Raw genomic sequence first — 26,070 nt, forward strand, 5'->3', positions numbered from 1 at the left:
AAACTACTCACTAGCAGCTCGTGACACTTCATTGCTGAGCCATATTTAACAGCAAACACTTTGCTTAGGATTGTATTGATCAGCCTGGCCTGTGTTTAGATTTAAAGCTGCCCTTGTCCACGTGCTTTAGCAGAGAGAGCACAGAGAAGTGGCTGATGGCAGTACTGAGACATCAACTTCAAACAGCAAAAGGCAGATAGTGGGTTTATGGAACGAGCACCTGCTGCAATGCTTTGGATTGCTTTGACTTCTCCATGACACTGATTCCAACAAATCCATTTGCATGTTCCCAGGAATAACAAAGGCTTGCGATACCAAAGGCGGAGGACATGATTTCCCTAAGCTGTCAGCTCTTTGAAGCACGTAGATTCATGCAGTGCACTGATGGCTTCTTACCACTGAACCACAAGTCCTGAGCTGTAACGCAAGATCTGATAAAACACACTTCCCTTAGGAAAAGCCAGACTTCTGAATCACATCTATTTGTTTCCAAATATCAAGTCAGCAATCTGAGAAGATAAGGACCATCATTCAAATAGATGCAAAGAGCCCCAGTTAACCATCTCCCAGCCCAACCTGCCAGCTGTGTATCATCTGAAGGAAGATCAGCGATTTCAAACTGCTTCTCTGGATACAAAAGATACATAGCTCTATCTTCAGCTACATGAATATATGGATTTTCTTATTCTAACTTAGAACAAAAGCTTCACCACCAGCACGCTCTGCACAGATAGCAATTACCTGCTATTACTTCCAGTGTATACTGGGGGTGACAACAGAATAGATGTAAGGTCTCATTTTCTGTTTCTTTTCCCTTTCCTCAGCAATGCTGGGTAGCAATGTGCCTGGTGCAGAAGGCAGTAGGAAGGAGATGGAGTCATATACCCAGAACAGAAGTAATTAGGATTCCAAGTTCTGTTACATCTGACCCTCCATCAATCCTCAAGCAGGAGGAAGCTTTCAGCACCTAGTTAATCTATCCCATCTAAGTCAACAGAAGCATTTTTGGGTCACCTGTATGCTGTATGAAAATAACCTCACAGACAACACCTTCTGGACACCAGGAAGCAGGATGCCACATGGAATCACTGCTTCCAGATTGCTGAATGCATTTAAGTTCTTACAAGCTTAAAATCTTTCAAACCATGCAGGAGATGGATGTTGACAGCAGCTTACAAAACACTGCAGATGAAAGACATTCACCAGTGGGAGCTACTCAAGAGAGAGGGAACGTGGGGATGATTGGCACACAGAAAGGATAACATGGTACGCACAAAGACTGATTGACACACAGGTTGTAACACAGTGTGTATGTAGAAAGGAGATATTAACCATGGAACACCGGAAAGATCATAAACCTGAACACACATACCTGGTTTTGGCACAGAGTTGGTCACGGACTGAGGAACTTTGTCGTTGATTAGTTCAACACACTCGCTAGGGAAGAATCCAACCTGGAGTAGAAACACAAAGAGAGGCACAGCGCTCAGTGTGGTGGGTTTAATGGTCTGTTTTCTAAGCATGGTTCATATTCCATTGCAACAGAGAGGGGAGAGGATAAGTGTGCTACACATCCCTAAAGCTCAAGTGGAGCTCAAGAGAGACAGAATGGCTTTTGCTGGGTTTCCTGCACTGCATGTGTGTACCATGAAATGTAAGGAAGAGCTCTTAGCAGCTCAATCACGTGTGCTCAAATCACACCAACACCTCGCTGTTTTCACTGCTAAAATACCATATTTGCAAGCACTTGAGCATTTTATTCCTTTAGAAAACTGAAATCCAGTATGGGTCAATGTATTTGCCTGTCTGTGTAGTGCCATTACAGACAAAAAGCCACATTCTCATGTGCTAAGTTAGGAGACGACACACTGAATGCACAAAGCCCTCTACCATGTCCTTGCCTTACTGCATGTGCTTGATCTGATGGGCTAATGGGGTGATTCGTAATACTATTGAAGCATCCCAAATCAGTGTGCTTCATAGCATCATAGATTAGTTTGGATTGGAAATGAACTTAAGTTCATCCAGTTCCAACCCCTGCCATGGGCAGGGATGTCTCACACTAGACCATGTCATCCAAGGTCCTGTCCAACCTAGCTTTGAACACTGCCAGGGATGGAGCATTTACCACTTGTGTTTAAGAGATGTGGTTTTAGTTCTATTGAATTCAATTCAGTCTTAGGACTGAGAAGAGATGCAATAAAATGCACAGAGAGTTCTACATTTGTAAGTAAGAACCCAAAGATTTGACTAAACGTTAAGTGGTTTTAGAGTGTGATGAGCAAAACCACCTCTGACAAGAGCCATCTGAACATGGACAAGCCAGTGTAATCCTTGTGCCTCAGTTTCCCTGTCACCAAGGGACAGAGGAGAAAAGTGCCACATATCCATTACTGACCACTGACCTGAGGAACAGCTGATGAACATACCACATGAGCTTCTTAACCATACCCACTCCTCTCCAATGCTCATTTGCAGTGTTCCTGCTCATCATGGCAGCTTGCCCTGCATCCCTACCTTAGAAATGCCAGAGAGACTGTCAAAACCAGTGTAAAGACTGGAGTGTGGCAAGGATTTTAATGCTCTGATGAAACAGGACGTGGCAGCAGGAATTCACATGCCACTCAATAGTCTCCATATCTGGGAGAAATGATTTCATAGAATCATAGAATCCCACATTGGTTTGTGTTGGAAGGGACCCTAAAGCTCATCCGATTGCAACCCTTGCCATGGGCAGGGACCCCTTCCACTAGAGCAGGATGCTCCAAGCCCCTGTGTCCAGCCTGGCCTTGAGCACTGCCAGGGATGGGGCAGCCACAGCTTCTCTGGGCAAAATATACTTAAATGATACCTCTCTTGGGCTCTAAGACATGAAGGAGACAATATTTATGCTAGGAAAAATATACATATCCAGTGGGAGTCTGAGCCCATCACACAAAACGATACATCTGGGAGACTGTGAAAAATGGTGGATCTAAATCCAGCCCCAAATCCCATCCTGTAATCAAAAGCTCATTTGCCTTTGATTGGCAACCTAATGTTTTTCCTGTTAGCAATATCAAATGCTAAACCTGAATTCAGGAAGGAAAGAAGACCCTTTTATGGCATTACTTCTGGGTATCTCAGAACCATGCCCAAATAAAACCCTGTACTGTTCTCATGTTGTCATTGGTTCCCAACTACCGGGTTTTTTAGGGAAGGAGGATTTTCCCTCATGCTGCTGTTGACAAGCAATCCGATGGTAATTCCCTGGTAACAGTTCTCATGGCCTACATCTGACTTATTCAATTCCAGCTCTTCTTCCAAGATCATTTCCAGTCGCTGAAATGATGAAATGAAATGATCCCAAGAGATCATCTTCAGGGTCACAACTTATGCCTCATTCCCAGCCATTTAAAAGATGCTGCTTTTCCTCCCCTGCAAAGTTCTCCCTGATTTTGTATAAATAAAGGTGTTTAGGCCAGGAGTTAACAGATGGAGTAAAGGCAATGGATTAAAGGATCTGGCAACATCCGACAATGAGCAGCGATATATTTAGATCAATACAAAGTCATCTAAAGGTAAAAAGTCACCTTAACCAAAGGAGGAAAGCACAACCTGCTGCTTCACTGCTGACCAATCCAGGGCAGAAAGAACATGCCCCTTCTTGGGAGATCCATTCAGTCTTGAAGCCTGTGTTCAGGTTCAGCATGGACCATGGATGTGAAAGCAAGGGCCACAACCAGTTCAAGCCCATGTGTTACCAATCCACTTCTGGTTACCCCAGTGCTTTGTGTCACCTCCAGCATCAGTGCAACTAAGAGACACAATTACCCAGCACATCCAAAGGCACTGGTGCATCAAAAAAGGGCCTCTCCCTCGTGATTCAGCTGCCTGAAACTGTGATTGAAAAGACAAAGCATGAAGGAAAAGGAGAACAAAGAGGGCTGGAAGGCTCTTAGTGTGGAGGTGGCTGCAATTTAGGTAACAATCTGACAAGGAAAGCAGTGACTCACTAAGGGCATTTGAAAAGAGAAAGGCTTTAGGAGAAATGCCTTCAAAATCGTTTTACTTTAAGCAGAGTAAATGATAAGAAGCCCAGCGAGTTCTTCTGCTCTGCATTGGCCTTAGTGTCTTGCAAGGCAGTCATTAGATCAGGTACTGGGAGAAAAGGACCTGCAGCTCTAAGAGGGAATTGGAGGATAACAGGAATGGTGATTCATCCCTGCAGGACAGCTCTGCCTGGCACAGCATAAATTGACTTCCACACGGAATCAAAGCTCCAGCTCACATTGAACACACTTGTAACCTATTGGATCTGCTTTTCTGATGGTATCAGTAGAGCTGCCTCTTGTTCATCTGCCTGCCTCAGAGCAAGCCTTTATTCACTCCAGTAGCTGGGGACGTGCAGAAATGAACACACTTCTGCCCAGACACAACCAAGTCACAGCTGCTTTAAATGCACACAACCAAATAAGCTCTTCTCAGTCCCAAAGTCATGGTTTTCCCCATGGAGCAAAGCCTTGCTCACCTCTATTGAGGTACCATTTACAGGGTAAGCTGTGGCCATTGCATACAACCTTGCTCCTCTCTGAGCCCAGAGCAGATACCTGAGAAGTAACATGAACAAACTGGCCAAGCATTTGGTCTTTGGGCCTCATCCTTTTCTCTTCTCTCAGAATCACAACTCTCTGGCGCAAGCCAGTGCTGGTTGATGTATGTTATCCATTAAAATGACTGGATCAACGGATTGCTATCACCTTATCACCTTCTGTTCCTACATGGGAACACAACTGTCTGCCTAGAACAAATGCTTCCAAGGCTGCACAGCTCCATCAGAACCTGTAACTATAACAACATTCTTCACCTATACACTCATCAAGACCAGTGTGGTACTGAACAGTAACACACCTCTAAGCCTGGTGTACCAGCACCAGAGATACTCAGTCTCCTTTCTCTGAGTTCTCCTCTCACTGCAGCAGTCAGCATGGCCAAAAATCTCCTGTTAGCTCAGGAAAGAGTACTTTTCCTGCACACTCACAGCTTATGGGCCTTAACCTTACACTAAAAACCCCTCTCCCTCTTTGCACCACACTGGAATTGGCATCTCTCAGTAGCAGATTCCATGGAAATGAAAAGCTCTGCCAAGTCCTGTTCAAAGAATGACAAAACCCATCAACCCCCAGCAAAAATGCACCTCTGCAGACCAGACCCATGGCGTGTGAAGAGCTCTGCTGATGTAGTAATAACTGAGTTTGCATAGCTGATGAAATCACTGCCTGTCAGCCCAGAGACAGCTGCTGGAAACCACCTCTGCTCCAAGCAGCTTCACTTGGCAGTCAGGGGGAGCAGAAGGCACCCGGATGGTTTGTTACCTGCCGCAGCTGACAGGCAGGAACTTCCCAAAGCACACAACACAAACACATCCTGAGAGCTACTGAACCAGGTACTACAGCTGCTGTGTCTCCAGTGGTGTGCTTCAGGGGCCACAATCAGACTCCCATTGTGAAAGACTTGCTTAGAATGGAAGACACAAGATTATTGCACCCCTAGGTCTGTGTTAAGCCAGAATATGGTGTTCTGTTGTGCCAGTAGGCTGACTGTGCATGGATACAGGCAAACCCCTCTTCAAACGGGTTGCTGATCAACGTATATGCTGGGAAAGCACTCTAGGATTGCTCTGATCTGAGAGGCAGAAGGCAATGACAGTTGCACAAGAGCTCCCTTGCTTCTTGTGCCTTTCATCACCAGCAGTTCTCGTTGTATCTAGCCATGATTTCAGGCAGCCTGATGGCAAGCAGGGAGCTTGCACTGAACAATGGAGGCCACATTGATGCTGCGAGGGCTGGAGCAGCTCTGCTCTGGAGCCAGGCTGAGAGAGCTGGGCTGGGGCAGCCTGGACAAGAGAAGGGGAGACCTGAGAGCAGCTCCAGTGCCTGAAGGGGCTGCAGGGAACCTGGAGAGGGGCTTGGGACAAGGGATGTAGGGACAGGACAAGGGGAATGGCTTGAACCTGCCCGAGGGGAGATTGAGCTGAGCTCTTAGGCAGAAGCTGTTCCCTGTGAGGGTGCTGAGGCGCTGGCACAGGGTGCCCAGAGAAGCTGTGGCTGCCCCATCCCTGGCAGTGCTCAAGGCCAGGTTGGACACAGGGGCTTGGAGCAGCTGCTCCAGTGGAAGGGTTTGTTTTGTAAATAGAGACTTCTCTCTTTTAATGTCCTGATGAGAAAACCCAGGCTGGGAATAAAACTCTTTGGGCAGAGCAGTGACACTTTAACACAAAAGGTTTGGTACCTAATGCCCAGGAATGTTTAGGTTCTCTTGGAGGTTAATCCTCTCTGTTGTAACACTTATAGAGACCAGTAACGCTAAGACTACACAACAAATGCAGCCATGAAAGCACAGGGTAGTTGGATGGCTTGTCCAAGTCAGTGCAGTGTCTCACTAACTGGCTGTCCCTGAACCCTCGATGTTCTGCCTGATCTAGTTCTAGAGAGTGGAAGGAATGAGATTATTTGAATAACAGTGATTACAGAGATGATAACAATGCTAACAGGGATGATCTGAAGAACAGTGTCAGCTGCCATGGAGGGGGTGCAGTATCAGCTTCCACTACCATCAGCTGTCCAATGGTCACGGCTGTCCCTGACTCAAACAGGCAAGAAGTCCAGAGAGAAAGCAGTCCTCTTACACCAACACAGGGGCACTGGTCACATCCTGTGCAGGCACAGCAGCCCCATAAACACACTGCTGAGTTTCCTGCCTTTCATAAGGTTGCACTATCGTGTCTGATGCTTGCATCTACCTGAAATCCATGTTTGCCTCTCCACCATGTGGTCAGCTCCTTCGGTGGCATATCAATAACAGACACGATGTCTCCCACCTGCAAAAGAATGGCAACATCAATCACAGCCTGCAGGTCACAGCACAGTCCAAATAACTGCGTTTGTCAACACTGCAGAAAACCTGTTTAAGTCCTGAGCAACTGCAGAAATGCCAATCTCGAGGCATCTGCCTTTGTGAAATCCAAATGTGAGGTGGAAGAGTTACTGCACCTGGATACGAACAAAGCCCTGGCAGCACCAGAGCAGCACTATCACCTGTCCTTCCTGTGCTGCATGCCAACAACATGATCACAAACACTCCTCTGGGCACTACCTGTTTCCCTTGACGCTTCTTTGTACACCACCATGAATGCTCCATTGATAGTAACACTGCACATGAGCAACCAGAGCATAAAATGCTGCTCTTTGGGTAAAACAGACTAGAGGTGGATGCCCAAAGCCTTTCAGGGTCTGATCTCCCAGATCTTTGCTCCAACAGCAGCTCCTACTCTGCATCAAGAAAGATCTTCAGAGCAGCTTTAGAGGATCCCATTCTTCAGGTATCAAGTCCTTTGACAACCTGGTTCTTGACTTTCTATGGGAGCAAAAGCTTTTACAAATGGGGTTAGACACGGCCTTGCCAACAGGAACACACTTGTGTGAACTGGCCAGTGAGGAATGAACTTGGCATGTGTCCTCATACACATATGTGGACAGAGACAACATACTTTTAATACCCTGTGCAGTATGAGCTGCTGCTCAGAGCCCAGGCTGGAGCGCTTGGCAGCATCCGTGTAATCAGGAGATGCTAATGCCAAATAAAGCTGTATTTTACAGATGACTGAGCTCCTCTCTGCATCCAACCCATTGCAAATGGAGTATTTAACTGAATCTTCTAAGCTTCACCTCACAAAACATTCTGGAAGTGTCTGCATGTATTCCTGATGTGCACACACACCACAGACACTCATGTTACACTCTGCTATACATGACAATGAGGAATAGAAGTTCTGTTATTTACCTCAAAGGACAGCTCATCTGCTGCTTGAGCAATATACCTCTTAATAACATGGGCAGCAGCAATAGCAGGAACATTAATGGATGATTCCTCATGGACCAGCAGGTGATTCCCCTTGTTATCAATCTGAAATAAAGAGCACAGGAGACTGTGAGGCAGCTGGGGACAAGTGAGGAGGCATTTTAGTGATGCTCATCTACATGGCAGGGGCTTCAAGCTGATTCCTACCAACAGCACAGCTTGAGGGCCCCCTGAGGAGAGCAGCACACATGGAGCAGGGCACAGCACACACAGCCAGGGAGAAGGAGAGCAACCCAGGAAGAGTATTTCAGGGTGAGGAGGATATCAGCAGGGAAAATTGCAGGAAAATGCACTCAAAATCCTTATTACAACCGTTTAAACCTGAATTGCAACAGCCTAATAATAGGTGTTTCTATTTCTGGTGTGCAGCGATACCATCAGCAATGGGAAGACACATATCTCCACAAGACTAAGCAGCAACAGCACTGCTGCCACAGACAAGGGGGGCTTCATCTCCTAGCCCCAGTCTTTCCTGGCCCAATAGGGACTGTTGTTTGAGGTGGCAGAAGAGCGTTAACAGAGAAACAAAAGCTACAATTCACAACATGCAAACAGCACCGGTTCAGCCAACAGTAAATGGGAGCTGATTTGGTTGCTTCTGTAGCCATCAGCAGGGAAATAAAGGGGCAGGCAAACCCCATAACTGAGACAGCCCCAATAGCTTTGCCACACTTACAGTATTGCCTTGCCAAAAAGGAGGGTAAGAATGTGTGTGCTTTCTGCAACCTGTTCCTCAGGGACTTATCCAGACTGCCCAAGTCACTGCTTCCCTGGAATTGCCACCTCCTTTTATTTGTATCAGCAGAATGATATGTCCTTGGGTGACAAAACCCAAGCAAGAAGGGAAGGAAAAGCTCCTATATTAACACTGGATCTGATTCTATTTGTTCTAGACATTCTGTGGCCACTTATATACTGGTAAGCAAGGAGTAAAGCTTTTAGGATAGCGTTTCAGTGACACCAATAGCTCTGGAAGGATTATACCTCTTTCTGGAAAGGCCAAAGAGCACATTTGTGGCTTGCTAAGGTCAGGAAGCAAAGAGCAACCTAAGCTTCATCCCATACCTCCATCCATGTGAGAGCAGGCCCACAGTTTATCTTGTTGCCTGCGATGGCAGAGAGACGTGACAGGTAAGCCATCAGCATCTGGGTGACGAGCTGGGATAGAAAGAAAGAGAGACAGAGTTTTTCTGTTAATGCACCAGTTTGGAGAGACTTCTTCAGACTTAAGAGACCATAAACTGCCCATTGTCATAAAAGAGATATATTCCCTTTTGCAAGGAAATCTGTCATTGGAAAGAGGACAGCAGACTAAGTACAGTGTTACAATGAATACACACCAGAAATACAGGGTAAAGCAGCAGCTCCCTGTGAAAGTAGTAGTTATTTTTATAACAGATATAGATTTTACAATCTCCCTTGTCAAGATACCTGAAACCTAAAGCCCTCTTCTCATCACGAACTGCATACCAAAGAAATCATATACGATGGACATCAAACTCAGCTTGGAACCATTTAGCGCAACAAACCTCACTGTGTCCACCCACTTGCAAACCCTTAGAAACGTGGCAACTCAGCCTGATCCTTTGGTGAAAGAGGGAATATTTCAAACAGTAGAAGAGGGGTTTTAAAATACACTTGGCAATGTCCTTTCTGTAACAGTAAACTTGCTTTTATTAAAGAGAAGCTGGGGAGGACTTCCCAAAGCTTCCCAGTGTTATAAAGCACTTTTACCAAGCAGCCCAGAGTTGGTAGGGGTTCAAATGTGGTCAATTCAGAGGGAAAAATACAGTGCAAGATGCCACCCAGCTGCAGAATTCCATTTCAGAGCTGTAGAGCTGTTCAGGACCTTTACATCTTCTGTGCTCAATTTTCAGGCTCATGCTATAAAGTGCATATTAAATCAGTTGTACAAATAAAGATGTAGGGGATAGGAATGTCTAAAATAGAACTTAAAACAACAAACCCAGGGATTCATTCCCCTGAATACTGCTGCTTCTGCTGAATTTAAAAGATTAGAAACTGAATTCTCTATAGGAGCAGCCTGCATTAAGCCAAAGCAACTAATAAATCAGATGTTCTGATGGGCAATGGGACCGCATCACCAGCTTCCCATATGCAATAGCCCTGCAGACTCCAGTGGGTACTGATTTCAGCCACTGCCTGTTGCTCAAAAGCAATCAATCCTCACCAGCTCTGTGCTGAAAGAGCAAACATTCTGATTTACAGTTCCTGGATGGATTCTTCTTTAAATGGCCTCAATTTGCCCATTTCCCTTTTCCACTATGCATCTTATGGGCAGGCAACACCAGCCTTCCTTCACAGCATGTCAGGATTGTCCCATACTTGTGCTTGATGGCAGGGGGCAAATGTACAGCTACAGGTCCCTGAGCTAAGTGACCTGTGAAATGAAGCAAGGGGCACTGTCCATCATGGGTAACAGCCTCCTCCTGCAGACAGACAGGCAGAATGGATTTGTCCTGCTCCACTGGCTCGGGTAACCTCTGTGGCCATGCATTACATTGCCTCCCTCTCCACATCTTCTGACATGATGCAGTCAAGATGCATGTGCTACTTCCCAGAAGATTATTATGGACATGAGGTGAGTTATCAACAGGTTGATGAAGCCAAAGGAATTCCAGCTCACAATGCAAAATACCTCCTATTTATTTAGGAAAAACCCCTACTTTTTAGGTTTTATAAAGAGCATTTGAATAAGGCACTAATGCAAACACTTCAGTAGCTTTCAGCCCATATATGTGAGTCTAGCACTGTGAATGGCAGCCCTCTTGCAGTGCCACAGCCCCGGCACAGCATGATTTCCTGGGAATGCCAAGTTGCTAACATTAAGGCAGGAACTCATCCACATCATTGAGGAAGTTTCCAAAGATGTTAACTACATTCTTAGCTTAGGTATGGACTGGACAGCTTCTTGACACTCAATAACCATTCCATGTTTAGCAGCACATTAACCCTTATGAACTTGCAGGGAATTTCCCTTTACCCATTGAAGTTCAGGCTGGAAAACACATACTTCTTACATCTTCTTACTCATAATCAGTGTCCAAACCTAACCCCGGCTGCATTAAAACTACTTGGTACATGAGAAAGCAGTTTCAGGCTCTCTCATCCAAGCCCTTGCTGGTGACTGTGCTTTAGGGAGTTCACCTCTGGGTTGTCCTTCAGGGCATCAGAGCGGGGCAGCTCGGAGAGCTGGGAGAAGCGCCGGTCATAGATACAGAGGTGAAGGTGCTTGTCCAGTACCCGGAAATCTTCATAACTGCGCTTCACGATCCAGCTCCTTCCCTGCAGGAAGACAAGAGAGAATCCCCCTGTTAGAGGCTCCTCACCCGCTGGGCTGGATGGAGAGACTGGGAGAGTGTGGAGGATCACAGAATCAACCCAGGTGGAAAAGCCCTTTAAGATCATTGCTTCCAACCATTCTCCATCACTGCCAAGGCCACCACTGACCCATGGCACTGAGGGGGTGTGAACACTTGCAGGGATGGTGACTGCAGCCCTGCCCTGGGCAGCCTGTTCCAATGCACCCTTTGGGGAAGGAATCGTTCCAACCAATCTCCTATGAATAACACATTACTCCTAGTGCATATCACTGCCCCACTTAAGATACTGACAAGACACACACTGCTTCAGGGGACATGGAAGAGCCTAGGGCACCATAATTTGTTTTGTGAAGCTTTTACTACCTAAATGACCACTTCTACAAGCTGCATGGCCTATTATGATCAATAAAAGAATGTTGTGATAAAGCAGCAGTTTACAGGTCAAAGCACTTTATGAACAGTCATTCATCCTCTCAGCACCTGAAGTGAGGCTGTTTGTGTGCTACAGATGGGGATGCTGACGCAGTGACCATGGACCTCCACAAAGCTCCTCTTTCAAGTGCAAAGTGTTTGCTTCAGTCTTTCCTTCCCAAACTCAACAGTATGGCTCTTATTTATTCCTCCCTGTGACGGTGCTGAGGCGCTGGCACAGGGTGCCCAGAGGAGCTGTGGCTGCTCCATCCCTGGCAGTGCTCAAGGCCAGGTTGGACACAGGGGCTTGGAGCAGCTGCTCCAGTGGAAGGTATTTGAACTGGATGAGCTTTAAGGTCCTTTCCAACCCAAACCAGGCTGGGAGTCTGTGATTTAACAAGAGCATCTCCATCAGCACTGCAGACTCTTGCCACACTCCACAGGCAGTTGTTCTCCCTTAGGAAAGGATGGGAAAACCAAGGCAGCCTGCAAGAGATGTCAGCCATGCTGCCCAAGTGCTGGTGCTCTGGCAAGGACTCTGAAGATGCCAGAGGAAAGGAATTAGATTGCTCCAGGATACACATCCACTGCAAGGCAGGGCAAGGATTAAAAGCCTGGCAACCAGCACAAATGCATGGCATAAGAGGGGACACATCACCAGGGAAAGGAGCTGCAAAGCCTGAACCAGATGTGCTGTATGTGGCTCTCAATCTCCACTGGATGCCCTCTTCACCTGAGATACAAAAAGCATTACCTCACATTCACCATTCAGCTAGATTCATTTGCCAGGAGGCTTCTAAGCATCATTTTTATATCAATACCTAAAGCTTGCAAGACAATTGTAAATGCAAACCCTATACTTCAGCATACCAACTATTTAAGACAAGTCCAGAGCGTGTACTGTGCCCAGAAACAAGGAATCACTCCTGTTTCACACCCCTCCAAAGAGGGTATCTACACAGGACATAAATGCTTTGTAATTCCCAGTAGTTACATTGCTTGACTTTTCACCTAAAGGAGAAAACCAAACCCAGGAGTGCAAGTCTATCTGCAGAAAGGTGACAGCCTCACCACCTTTTGCAGCTCAGTGCCTCTTGCTCTCTAGGTAAGTCACCTAAAGCAAGGTTTAGCCACCAATAGAGGAAACAACAGAGAAATCACTGCAGTCCTTCATTTCCTTCTGCCTGCTGCACTTCAGAGGGTATTCCAACACCATCTCACACGTTACCCACACAGAACACAAGCAGATTTGTCAAACAACCATAAATCTGTCATTACTTCAATGACAGATTCCAATCCCCCTATGGCAGGGCATTGGAACTGGATGATCTTAACGTCCTTTCTGACCCAAACCGTTCTAGGATTCTCTATTTTCAAGTGTTGGACTGTAGATTTGCAGTCTCTTTTTACCTGTAATCAAGACATCAGAATTATATTTACACAGTGGGAATAGCTGGGGTGGGCAAACAACCGGTCCATGGCATGGAGCGAGCAGGATAAGCTGCAGAGAACAGACTATCCAGCGTTCTCCTTGCCTCTGATGAAAGCCATGCTACACCATCATGGTGACAAGGCTACTGGTGGCTAGCAAGGCAGCTGCTCGGTGAGCAGGGACAGCTTACCTCCGGACAGCAGTGATGCTTCTCACCCCAGCATCTCTCTGGGAGCTCCTTCACGACAACTCGTGGAGCAAGCACTGAGCCAGCACAGCCTGAGCGTGGTGCAGAGGTAGCCCTGACCCGTTCTTGTACCTTCCAATTGCTGCTAAGCAACCAGCTGAGCTATTCCTGAGCTATCCCTGCGGAAGCAGCAGCAGCAGCATCCTCCAGAAGAGGGGTGGTGCACAACCGGGGTGACCAGAACCCCTGCAATCCCAGCCCTCAGGGTCAGGCTCTTATGTATATGGTATGTTAGCAGAGATCACAGTTGCAGGAGATATAATACCTATTACTCTTCATCATGATACTCTTCATCAGGGACTGTGGCTACAGGACAAGGAGTGATGGGTTTAAACTGAAACAGGGGAAGTTCAGGTTAGGTATAAGGAAGACTGTGTTTCCAGCTGCATCTGCCTGCAGCTGAGCAGACAGGAGTCCTTTGTGTCTATCAATGCCCCTTCAAGCCAGGCAGGGTCCTACTGAGTCCCTGCCTGCACAACTTGCCTGTCCCACGGTCTCTGTTTTCTCTGTAGCACCTCAGATTTATTTATTCAAAGGCAGGGGTAGACCTTTCTTTTCTGGTTCAAATGCTTATTTCCTGAGGGAAATCACGTGGATGCTCTCATGAACCTTACCAGATCAAGCCCAGAAACAGAGACTAAAGCATACAGCAAAAGTCACTGCAGTTTGACCTGACAGTAAGGAAACACCATGTATTAAATAGCTGGAAACTTCCAGCATCCCCCAATAGGATTTAACCCTGCCATGGGGGTGACTGTTACAGCTGTCTGGGTCCTGGGTTCTGTATGTTATTCCAGCATGACCCTTCAGCCTTTTCCTATTTCAAGTCATGCTGGAAAATGGCTTAGAAATGTAGTCAAAACAGAAAGCAAGGCTGATAAAATCCATCACTTTGGGTTTCCCCAGGAAGTGTTCTTAGCTGGGGCCAGAGGTGGCTTTATCTAAGCTCCACTTTGTTTACCAAAATGTCCTGCACGATCTCATGACCTCTGGTGTATTATTCTAACTTTAGGGAAACTATAAACCAGGAAAACTTCGAGGGAGTTTGGACCAATGCAACTTCATTGCTCAATGAAAGCATATGCTCAGCAGCGTGATGCTTTTGGGCTTCCAGGTCTCACCTTGAGGCCACAGATGGATGCTCACTTGCATTGCTCCTCATGGGTATGGAACACACATTACGGCTTTTCCTTAAGCTGCAAGACATTGCCAAGGTATTGGAACTGATGAACACGTTTTCCTTGGCAAGCATTGGTGCTCGCTCCTGTTTCAGCTGATGGAGCTGGGCAGAGCCAAGCCAGCACTGAGGACAGGTACACCAAGGATGTCTGCTCACTTGACTGGCTTAGAAGAGAGCATCCACAGCTTGCAGCGTGATACCCATTCCACTGTCAGGCCCTTATTTATGACAAGAAGAAGATGAAATAGGGGCACAAGGGAGGTGAAATAAGGTGAAAATAATGGGAATGCTGTAACTTCAGCACTCCTGAAATCACACCAGAGACCAACTATCACAAGATGAAGGGAACACACAGACAGATGGACTGCAAGGCAGAAGGCAGAGGAGAAGGTTCAGTGTATTCATGTGGTGAATCCTTAATAGCCTTATTCCACAGAAGAGATTCATGTCTCTCAGCATTAATTATCAGTTTATTATCAACTAATTGCAATCAGCAAAGAAAAAGAGATTTTAATGGAAACCACTGAAGCTTTTCTCCTCTAAAAATTAGTACTTCCTTGCTCACCCTGATTCCAATTACAGATTGGAACACTCAAAACACACCTGGGAACTGTGTTTTAACCTGACAGAGGGGAGACTGAGATGAGCTCTTAGGCAAAAGCTCTTCCCTGTGAGGATGCTGAGGTGTGAGCATGGAGAAGCTGCAGCTGCCCCATCCGTGGTACAAACAAGGGCACACTAAGAAACCCCACCACTTGTGTTTGAAATCCAAGCATCCATTTCTGCTCCCCCAGGAAAGCCTGTTTCTGAATGGCAGGCTGACAGGCACCTAATGAACTTACAACAGCATTTACAACTCTCACCACGTGAATGAAATCCCTGCTCTCCTGGCACGCTGTCATTGAAACAATTCAGCATCCATCATCTCTTTAGTCAAATGATGCTGTAAGAGCAAGCAGGTCTCAGAGGGACACAGAGGTGAAGCCACAACACGGGGATTGCTGTCTTACACTGCAGAACATACAAGGAATAACCTAACATGAGCTTACAGCCACAAAAGGAATAGTTCAATGGCACTGAGTAACAGGGAGTAAGATTCTTCCATCCTCCAGGTAGCAAGGCAAGGAGTGGATACAGACAGACATTTACAAGTGATTACAGACACTGCACAACACCCTCTTCACCCCATGCTCTAAACATGCTCTAATCTGACCCACAGAGCAGCAGCAGTTTCATCCCAGGAAGGCCACAGCACCATCCTTTAAAGCAGAGCAACAAAAAATACCCCTTTGAAAATGACTCGCCTGAGGTTAGGGAAGGAAAATAAACCACAGCTTTGAGGCTGGCTTAGGCAGGCAGTGATCTTCATCTGCTCAAGTCTCAGTTCTCGCCCATAGGGAGACATTCAAGGCCATGGATGTGGTTCTGGGCAACCTGATGTAGTTGAAGATGTGCCTGCTCATTGCAGGGGGGTTGGACTGGATGAGCTTTGAAGGTCCCTTCCAACCCAACCCATTCTATGGTTCTATCATCACTGAAAACCAGGAACATGCACCACAATCCTCCTCTTAGCTTGGATGTGAGCTCTGGGAGAAGGTGTAAAACAAGTAAGACTGCAGACAAGCTGCTCCTCTGCAATGGGTTTGCACTTGCCTGGTTACGGGGCAGGCTTCAATGTCTCCTCAGATGAAAAGCCAGCTCTACTCTTCAATCTGTGGCCAGGCCCAGCCTTGTCTACAAAGCACCACATGACAAGGGGAAGCTCTGCCAAACCCATCACTTACTGACAGAAACCATAATCATCATCCTGGCTCTTGGATTGCAACAGTGCTTTTCCCATTGGCTTCAGAGCTAAGCAGAACACAACTTGGAGACAAGAGGGTTGGTGTCTCTAATTCAGAGCTTGCTTTCTGAAAGCAAACTGCCCAAAGGACAAGGCAATAACTACCATGTAATTGTAAAAGCTTCTGTTGCTTAAAAAAACCCTTTTGTGGCAGCACTTTTATGTGATATTGCATTTTATTCAGAGATATTATTGTCCCTCTTGCTCACCATCCCTTCCTAGACCAGGGCTACACTGAGCATTCCCTTCAGCTTGGGGGTTTTCATCACAGCAAAGCATCTGAAAGCAGATTCTCCTATAGAGCACTCAACCACTGCACTGCAGCTCAGGCCAGCAGTGATGAACTGGGAGGCTCTTACCTGTTTGGATGCCTTCTTTTCCCAGTAAAAGCCACCTTAAATAAGTCCACCAGACCATTCTAAGTGGACACCTTTGATTTGAGCAAGCTGCTCTAGTGCAAAGTGTCCCTGCCCATGGCAGGGGTTGGAACTGGATGAGCTTTAACGTCCCTTCCAACACAAACCAGACTGGGGTTCTGTGATTTCCCTCCTAGAGTCTACAGAGGAAGCCTTTAGCACAGAGCACAGTAAAGCCTCTCCATCTCTAGTACACTGAAGGGACAGCTTGCAATGCACTTCCATTTGCATCTGCTGAAGGAACGGACTTTAGAACAAACATTCCATGGTATTTATCCCTATGGCATCACTCAATAAAGAAATAATTCCTTTCAAAATCCACACAGCACAGCTAGAACCCTGGTACTGCAGCTCCAGCAGCCAGGGTCAGGACCAAGAAAGAAACATTTCCTTCCCAATCCATATGGAAATAGAGGAACAACCTCAGAGAGAGCCATGAATGGAGAGTCTGAATACTGAAGGTTAAGATTCCTGATGGGTCATCACCAGGGGATGGATTTACACTTAGGAATACTGAGTCTGTTCCTGGTTGGGAAGGAAGGACAAGTCCCATCGAGTCACCTGTTTAAAGCACTGTGGTTTTCAATAGGAGGTATGCCAGCAGCACCTACTCAGGAAGTGCTCCCTTGGTGTCTGAACTCCAATGACATGAGATGAAACCATCAACATGCTACAGAACAAGCCTTCAGAACAAAAACCACACACACAAAAGGGGGTTTGAATCCTACTGCAAGCAATTTGTGGTTCCAGCAGCGACTCTAGAACCATACTTTAGATGTCAGTAGTCTGAGTAAGACATTTGCAAACAGATCCCACTCTCCTCTCGCCACAAACCACCCAGGATAGGGAGTCCTGTCTGTTCTTCCCTCTCAGATCCCACTTTTTCCTGGCATTCTTTCTGCTGCCCTTGAAGCACTTATTATTGCGACCACACTTCCAGCCATGGAACACTGGATGAGGGTCCCTTCAGACAGAAGATACTGAGCTTGAATCTCCTGCAAGGCACAGCTGGGAGATACAAGTGGCACAGAGCTGCATAAAAGCCTTCATTTAGTGCACAAGAGACCTTATTCTATCAATCAAAAGGAACACAGCACAGGCAGCAGTGGCTGCCTTGAGCAGAAAGCAGGAATGGGGCATCCTGCACAACAGAGCCACTCAGCTCCTCTTGCTGCCAGTGTGGGCCCATGAGAAGAGCCTCAGAAACCTGCCAGAGCTGCAGCAGGATGAGGCTCCCTTTGCAGGACACTGGTGTTAGCCCCTGACCAGCAGGAAGCAGAGGAGGTGATGCAGCTCGCTTCCAAGACCAGGCTGTGTTTAAAGGTCTGGCATGAGACCTAGTCCTAAGATTTAGACTAGGTATTAGGAAGAAGCTGTTCCCTGTGAGGGTGCTGAGGCGCTGGCACAGGGTGCCCAGAGCAGCTGTGGCTGCCCCATCCCTGGCAGTGTTCAAGGCCAGGTTGGACACAGGGGCTTGGAGCATCCTGCTCTAGTGGAAGGTATCCCTGCCAAAGCTGGATGAGCTTTAAGATCCCTTCTGACCCAAACCCTTCTCTCATTGTGTTGAACATCAGCCATGCTTGCAGTCTGTCACTCCTGTTTCAACAATTGACCTGTGATGCTGGAAAAGAATAAGAAAACCCCCAGGAGATGACTGGAGTTTAAGGTCTCCCTTAGAACAGTTTCACAATCCGGCTTTGTTCTCTCCTTCCCATTCCAAACACCACCACCAAATGATGTCTGAAGTGTTCAAATGCATGTTTTTCAGAACAACAGCTCAGATTGGCCATTCTTATGTTGGGATGTTTAAATATGCAGGAAGCTGATGCTGTGCTGTCACACAAACAGGTCTAGAACCACTGAAAAGGGAACCTTTCACAGCCTGCTTTAGGACTTGACAAAACTCCATGGCTTAGCCTAGTTCAACCCTTTTGCAGGCTTCACTTCTTCTCAAGGCACAGAATAACCCCTTTAAATGTGTTGCAGAGCCTGTAAATTCTTTGTATATCCCTGTGGAACCTTGCAAGGACTGCAAACACTGCCCACCAGCCTGCAGGGACAACACAGGTTCACCACGGTCTCAGCATTCCCTGGAGTCCTTTAAGGACCAGGGTTATTGTTAAGACTTGCAATTACCTGCACTAAGAGGCCCATCCATCCATCCATCCATCCATCCATCCATCCATCCATCCATCCCTTCCACAATCTTTTCCTCTCTCCATCCCTTCTTTTATCATAGAAAGGGATTTGGGTTAGATTTGGTTTAATAATATCAAACTCTCCCTATTCCCACTTCTTCTTAACAGCTACTAAACTGGATTATTGTTTTGAGGTCTCTAAGCAGAAGAAAAGCTGAATAGAGACTTGAACCCCCCCTCTGAACCTCACACAAAGCTTGTATTTCACAAGCTGAGGGGCAGCAGAACTGTGTCACAAATGTAATTCCCCTCAAAACTTGTTTCAACCCTTATCTGGGAGGGTTTTGCAAGACAATAACTCTCTTTACACCACTAAAATCATACTTACAGATGGGAAAGAGTGGGATTGAGTTTCCTTAGTGTAGCCTGCCAAACACAGCTAAGGCTGAACTGGAGGTTTTAAAGGGCTAATGTTCACAAGCTTTGGTTTGTTGCCTGCTACAGAGTGAGAGGATAAAATCCATGTCGTTTAATGGACCACACAACACAGACTGGGGCTGCAGAGTCCACACTGTGCGAGGAGCAGCAGTAGAATAAGTTCAACCCCAAAAGTAAGGGCTTTGGGGTGCTTCTCTAAGGTCTGTAATCTAGAATTGCCAGGATGGCCAAATGCCCTTCCTCTTCCCCATGCTGTTTATGTGACAAACCCCAAGTATCTTAAGGCTTTTAAATGGCCATGGGTTTAGCCTTCATCAACAGAACTGGTTTTCCCTGTGTCCATCTGAGAAGTGCCAAGGTTTCTGCAAGCACATCCGAAGGGTGAGCAAAGTAAACTCTGTTGTAGAGGCCTTTTTGCTCCCTCCTTCAATATTTTGGGCCTTATCCAAGTGCATCCTGCCAAAAGTCTCTCCCCCACTGCACTATCATTCCATGAGCTATTTCACACCTCCCATTCCATTCTAACATGGAGCCAAATCCATCCAGACACCGGCAGTGTCCAATGTGTGATAGAATGGAATCTTCCCCTGGACATTAGGAGAGGCCACGAGGTGTCAGGGGTGAAGTATCTCCATGGTAGGAATGATGCTCAGCTGTGCAGTTCATTCCATGCCTTTCCACTCATTGAATCCAGATGCCACAAGTTTCTCAGCTGTGTAAGTATCCGAGAGACAAGGACATAGACTAACACACAAGAGGTGAATCAATGGCTGGGGTAGGGAGGAATTCCAGTGAGCTGGGAAGATTACTTAAAAGAGAATAGAAAACAGGAAAGCAGAAGGTACCAGAACTTCCCAGCAGTTGGACATGGAAGTGCTTCCATCCCTGGAAATGTCCAAGGTCAGGCTGAACATTCAGGGCTTGGAGCAACCTGCTCTAGCTGAAGGTATCCCTCCCTGAGGCAGGAGGTTGGGATTAGATGAGCTTTAAGATCTCTTCCAACCCAAACCATTCCATGATTCTATCGTTCACAGCCTCTGGATCTATTGGACAGCAGCTGCAAAGCATCATCTTCCTCAGCCAAGGCAGGGAATTCACCACACAAATCAAATCTCTGCACTGTGTTCTCGGGCACATCCCTGCAAAGCATCTGAGAGAGGAGGATAACAGAGAAGAATTATCCTGTGTGTTTGTATCACACCAAGTACACTGCTGTAGTGCAGCTTTTGCCAAGCTCCACCTTCAATACAGAGCAGGATGCTTTGCACACACAGTTAGAGGAGAGGAACAAGTACACTTGGAACTCACTGCCTCTCTCTGTGTGTACTAATGCCACTGAGCCAGTACAACCCAATACCCAACAGAAAGACACTTTCCTACCTCAGCAATTCACATGTAGGCAGCAGAGGCGTGCCTTGGCTGTACATTTCCTTTTGGTACCTGAGAAATGTCAGCAGGATCACATAAAGAGCTCTAAAACGACAGGCACTGAAGTGATTCCAGCATAAATTGCTAAGATGGATGCTCAAGAAGTTCTGACATGAATCCCAGAAAGAACTGCTATGCCAAGAGGACCAAACACAGGCATCCCACTTAGCTGAATCCATCCATGCAACATCTCACACGAACAACAATTCAATTCAACATACTAAAATCTGATCACTTGTTATGCAGCATTTGACAAAGTCACTATCTCCATCACAGCAGACAGGGTCCAAAGCAGCAGATTTATCTGCCCAAAGCATTTGGATATGAAAGGCAGTGAAAGAATTCCATGCCAGATGTCTAGAGACATAGATGGAGAATCCCCATCTCCTGGCAGCCAGCAGCCAGTATCTCTAGGCTACTCATGGAGCAGCTCTGCATCTCTGGGCTACTCATCCAGCAGCTCTGCACACACTGAAACAAGGATTCTTTGCTTACAGTCTCCTTTTTCTCCCCTTGATGGTCCTTTGCTTACAATAAGCTCCCTGCAGTCCCACACACAGCATCCTTTGGAGGACCCAAAGCAAGAAGCAGAAACCCACCTCCCCACCACCGAGAAGCATCCCATCAAAACACTGTGCTGCCAAACACACTGTAAACCAAAGTGGGGCTAGAAACCACAGCATTTACCTGACAAGAGATCTGTACAAGGTAGACCAGTTCCTTGGATTCACAGCCATTTCTTGTTACTTCATTCTGTTCCTCCGGGAGCGAAAGCTACACCAAGGGAGAAGGGATGGGGTGGAGAAAGAGAGAAAGACCAGGTCAGTGAGCAGGGATAAGCCAGGCATGTAATAATGCATGAAGCACAACGTTCACATCAACTTGCTCCAAGACATGCTGAGTAGTAGGGAATTGGGATGTGTTTGTGTGTCTGGAGCTGTCAGAGAGAAAGCATCGAGTACTCACGGCTTGCACTGGAATGCCATTGGATTTTGGCATCTCACCTGATGGCTTTAAACTATGGCACAAAAATCAAACCAGCCTAGGAAGGCAGAGTATTGAAGGCAGGGATTAAAGCTCAGAAGTCTGCAAAATCGATTGTTCACTGAATTATCTCTATAAATATTCATGTATCAGATAACAGTGATTTCCCCCCCCCCATTTTATTCATTTTCTATTCAATCTGTTCAGCAGACATTAGGTAACAAACCAGATCTCCTCGTTTCAGCCTTGTCAAGCAATTTACAACAACAGAGAGCTTTATGGCACCATTCATGGCATACACAGTCATTAAATACAACATCAGGATGTGCTTTCATTTCAGAGCAGGGAGGAGAGATTTAACCACCTCATTCCTTACATGCACTGAATGTACCAAGTGCCTTGACTAGTACTACTCCTCGTCCTGCTGCCCCTGCTAGTTTAACATCCTATATGTACAGTTGCTTGTATTCCATCATCTTCTCTGAAAAGTCACCATTAAAAGTGATCAGAAGCAAATTAAGACTTTGCAAAGCAAATAATAAAAGGAAACTCTTTCATAAAACAACTTTTTGGAAGACAAGAGATCATTACCCAGCACAGAGACCCAGGAACTAAAAACTGTATGTGTATATATATATATACATATATATATATATGTGCACGAATATCCATATGAAAAACTCCATTACACACAGAGCAGGATGAGGATCTCAACCTCTCAGCACTCATACAGCCATCACAGCTACCTTTATTCCTTGTGTGATAGACATTAAATGGCAGTGACAGCACTTTGTTAAGCAGAAATGATGCCAGCTTAAAAGCAGAAAGCACAGAGGAAGAGTCCAGGCCTTTTGGGACAAGAGACTTGGTTCTCTTTTGGAAAAGCTGAAGTCTGGAAAAATCACTATTGGCCAAGAGCAAAAGAATCCCAACAAATGGAAGCAGAAGTGTGAGGCAGCTGAAACAACCTGTGAATAGCATCTATGGTGACTGAGCAAAGGGTTAAACTGCATCCTTCAGAGGGATGTGGCTTGATACAGGATCCAAAATGCTCATTTTTCACGTTCTAAACACGTCAAACTTCTTGAGCACAATAAGCACATAGGACACATTAGGTTCAGGAGGTACACTTGTTACTGGAATGCTGTGCTCAGCCAGCACAGGCAGATAGGAGTGACTCATGGTACCCTAAGCTTTTCAGTGGAAGCATTTCATGATATGCAAAGAAAGCCCTAAGGATGCTCCTGTGAGGTTTAACAGGTGCCTGAATAGCACAGAGTGCTGTGTTATGTCAAGCTATCGTTGTGAGTCCCCTCCTTTGCCTTCCTGCACACATCCACAAGGACCAGGTGAGTGTATTAAACTCCAGAGCAGCCAGGCCATTTTCCCTCTACCAGCACATTCACACTGACTGGTAAGAGCTGTACTCCCTACTACAGTGATCTGCCAAAGGATGAGTAACTATAAGAAATCCAATAGAAACAAAGACATTGAGAGCAGGAGGAAGAAGCAATTGGGACCTCATGGTATCACCAGGAAGAGTGAAAGGCAAAATGTACCTTGCTCATACACAATCTTGCCTCCCAGAGCAGAGCTCACCAGCCAAGACTATTGGTCACACACAGGGGCAGGAGTAGGTTACAAGTGCCTCTAGTTCCTGTAGTCTGAGAACAAGCAGCTCATCTCTGGTAAGCCAGCAGATAAAGACAGGATGATTTACTGCTTATTCCTCTTGTAGAGCTAAAGAGCACCAGAGTGAACAGTAGGATAGGTTATGATACAGCACATTCAGAAGGCTTATTCCAAAGCTCAGTGGTTTTACCAGGTGCAATGCTGTGCATTTACCTCCCAGAACTGGGGCTAAGAACAAAACTCACACCCTCATCCCTCCTCTCCAAAGCAGCTTTGGAAGCTCCATTCTGCTCCAAGAACACTCCTGGCATCAAAGCTTGGCAGATCTGTGCTTGGAGCAAAGCAGTGTGTGTTTTAAAGACACATTGGTTTGTCTGGAGCTCCACAAGGCCACTGTGAACCTGCCTGGAAGCCACATGGGACCTGCCACGTTCCCCACACAGAGCCAAAAAGCGAGGGCTGGTGACTGGGGAGGGATTTAATGTGAGCAGAGGTAGGTGCTTCACTTGTCAGGGTGACCACAGGCTTTAAACCAGTCACATCCTTGGGTCCTCCTCTTAGGAACTGCAGGAGCTCTGAAGGATCACTTCAAGGAAAAGCACTACAGGAATCCATTGCCAGCATCAGGATTATTGGTTACTAAACTGAAGTGCCAAATCCTTACCAAGTAAGAGCTGATGCTTTACAAGGTCAGTGGGGTTGTGTCTGCTCCTCCTTGCTCTGCCTCTGACCCTAGATGCTAAATAAGCTCATTTGAATAGCTTTGGCTTTCATTGCCTTGTGTGCTGAGTGATGTTAACTCCGTCATCCAGCCCTCCTGATGACAGGATAATAGGTGAAAAACTGGGGAAGGACAGATTTCATACATCTCTGAACCTTACTTATTTTACCCTCTGCTTCCAACAGTCAGGAACACATGGATATCACTTGCACACATGTATCTGAGTAGTGCAAACACATGTTCTCCTGTGAAACATGTATTCCATGATAAAGTAATCAGGTACATAAAATGAATACAACTCCTCTTTACAGATGAAGAGAAATCTACAAGGATGAATCCTACATGGAATCCTACAAGGATGACAGAGAAGCACTCTTCATCAGAGACTGTAGTGATAGGACAAGGGGTGATGGGTTCAAACTGAAACAGGGGAGATTTAGGTTGGCTCTAAGGCACAAGCTGTTCCCTGTGAGGGTGCTGAGGCACTGGCACAGGGTGCCCAGAGAAGATGTGGCTGCCCCATCCCTGGCAGTGCTCAAGGCCAGGTTGGATGGGGCTTGGAGCACGTTAGGGGGTTGGAACTGGATGATCTTAAGGTCCTTTCCAACCCAAACCATTCTATGATTCTATGAAACTGCAATGCTTCCTGATATTGGTATTATTAGAAGTTTGCTATGAAGTCAGTTAATACAGACCCACTCCTTTCACTTGAAGCCACAACCTGTCCTGCTGTGACATCCCACAACTGGCAGCATCTGGCACAGCATTCCAGGCGGGATGGAGGAACGTGATGGGGCAGACAGTGATGCACCAGCCTCCCTGGCAAGCACGAGCTGCAAGAGGTGTCATCTCCAACACAACACACATCTGTGGAGATCTCCGGGAGAGCAGAGATGGCAAGAATGGTGCAGAAGTCCTCTGCCAGGAGCCTGAAGTCAGTGGAAAGGCTGATGCTTTTCCTGGCAAAGGATGTGTCATTGTTCCAAGGAAACCTGGTAATCCTTCTATGTTTTTCCGAGCTGGAATTTCAGGTTAAAAGCAGCCAGACACATGCAACCGAAAGCTCAAGCACAGCAAAAGCTCATTAAGTTTCCAAACCACTATTACATCTGATGCTTTTCCTCCTGACAGCGTTAGGAGCAAACTTAGTCTCTCCTCTCTTTCTGCACCACCTCCTGCCTCCTCCATGGGAATTTAGGATGTTTGTGCAACTGAGCAAATCAGATGAGGGAATAAAAACCACAGGACAAATGCCACCTTTATGCATCGCTTTGGAATGTATGGATGGGGTGAATAGCATGTCTGGTGGCCAAGAGCAAGAAACACGAGGCTCCTATTTCCCAAATATCCTTGGGATAAATCCTGGAGAAATTAAAAGAGTTAACACTGATCCCACTCAGAGATGCAGAGTTATTATAAGAAACAGCTTTTATTCCCTCTGGCAGCTCCAGTCCCTGATAGCCAATACTTCCCCCTATCTCCTAAATCATGCTGGTGACTCACAAACCACTCCATCTTCATTTAGCTGAGCCCATGACACACAGTCCTCCTGCACTGAGGCACCTTCCTGACCCAGGTTTTGATGTATTTGAGGCTTGGATTTGATGGTGTTTGAAATCCTAGGCTGGCAAACGGTTTCAAGCAGGGAAGCATATTCTAACTCATGACTCTGACACCATCCATGTATTTATCTGGCCTATTTTTCCTTGCTCCAGATTTTTCCAGCTAAATGTACTAATTATCCTCCCACTGGGTTCCCCATCTTTTGCTTTACCCTTTTCATACTGAACTGTGGCTTCAGAGCAGGAAAAGAACATTTCTGACAGAGCAGCTTCTTTACCCAAGCACAAACATGATCCAAATAGTGCAATATGTAGGTGATACATCTGCATAGAAGCATCATAAGGGGGCTGAGAAAAGCCTGGAGAGGGGCTTTGGACAAGGGATGTAGGGACAG

The 26,070-nt window shown here is 46.4% G+C and overlaps 1 protein-coding gene across 2 annotated transcripts in view; it reads right to left on the reverse strand.

Moving 5' to 3' along the window:
- Positions 1–26,070, reverse strand: part of ARHGAP32 (Rho GTPase activating protein 32) — a 167,824-nt gene that overhangs the window by 44,553 nt on the left and 97,201 nt on the right. For both annotated transcript variants that reach the window (XM_034069493.1, XM_034069492.1), the window contains 6 exons: positions 21,464–21,550; positions 11,068–11,205; positions 8,965–9,057; positions 7,822–7,944; positions 6,782–6,859; positions 1,373–1,454 (listed from right to left, as the gene is read on the reverse strand). In XM_034069493.1, coding sequence (XP_033925384.1) covers positions 1,373–1,454; positions 6,782–6,859; positions 7,822–7,944; positions 8,965–9,057; positions 11,068–11,205; positions 21,464–21,550 — 601 coding nt within the window. The remainder of the gene's footprint in view (positions 1–1,372; positions 1,455–6,781; positions 6,860–7,821; positions 7,945–8,964; positions 9,058–11,067; positions 11,206–21,463; positions 21,551–26,070) is intronic.

This window comes from Melopsittacus undulatus, chromosome 15 (assembly GCF_012275295.1).
Source record: "Melopsittacus undulatus isolate bMelUnd1 chromosome 15, bMelUnd1.mat.Z, whole genome shotgun sequence".
In the NCBI taxonomy this organism is placed as follows: Eukaryota; Metazoa; Chordata; class Aves; order Psittaciformes; family Psittaculidae; genus Melopsittacus; species Melopsittacus undulatus.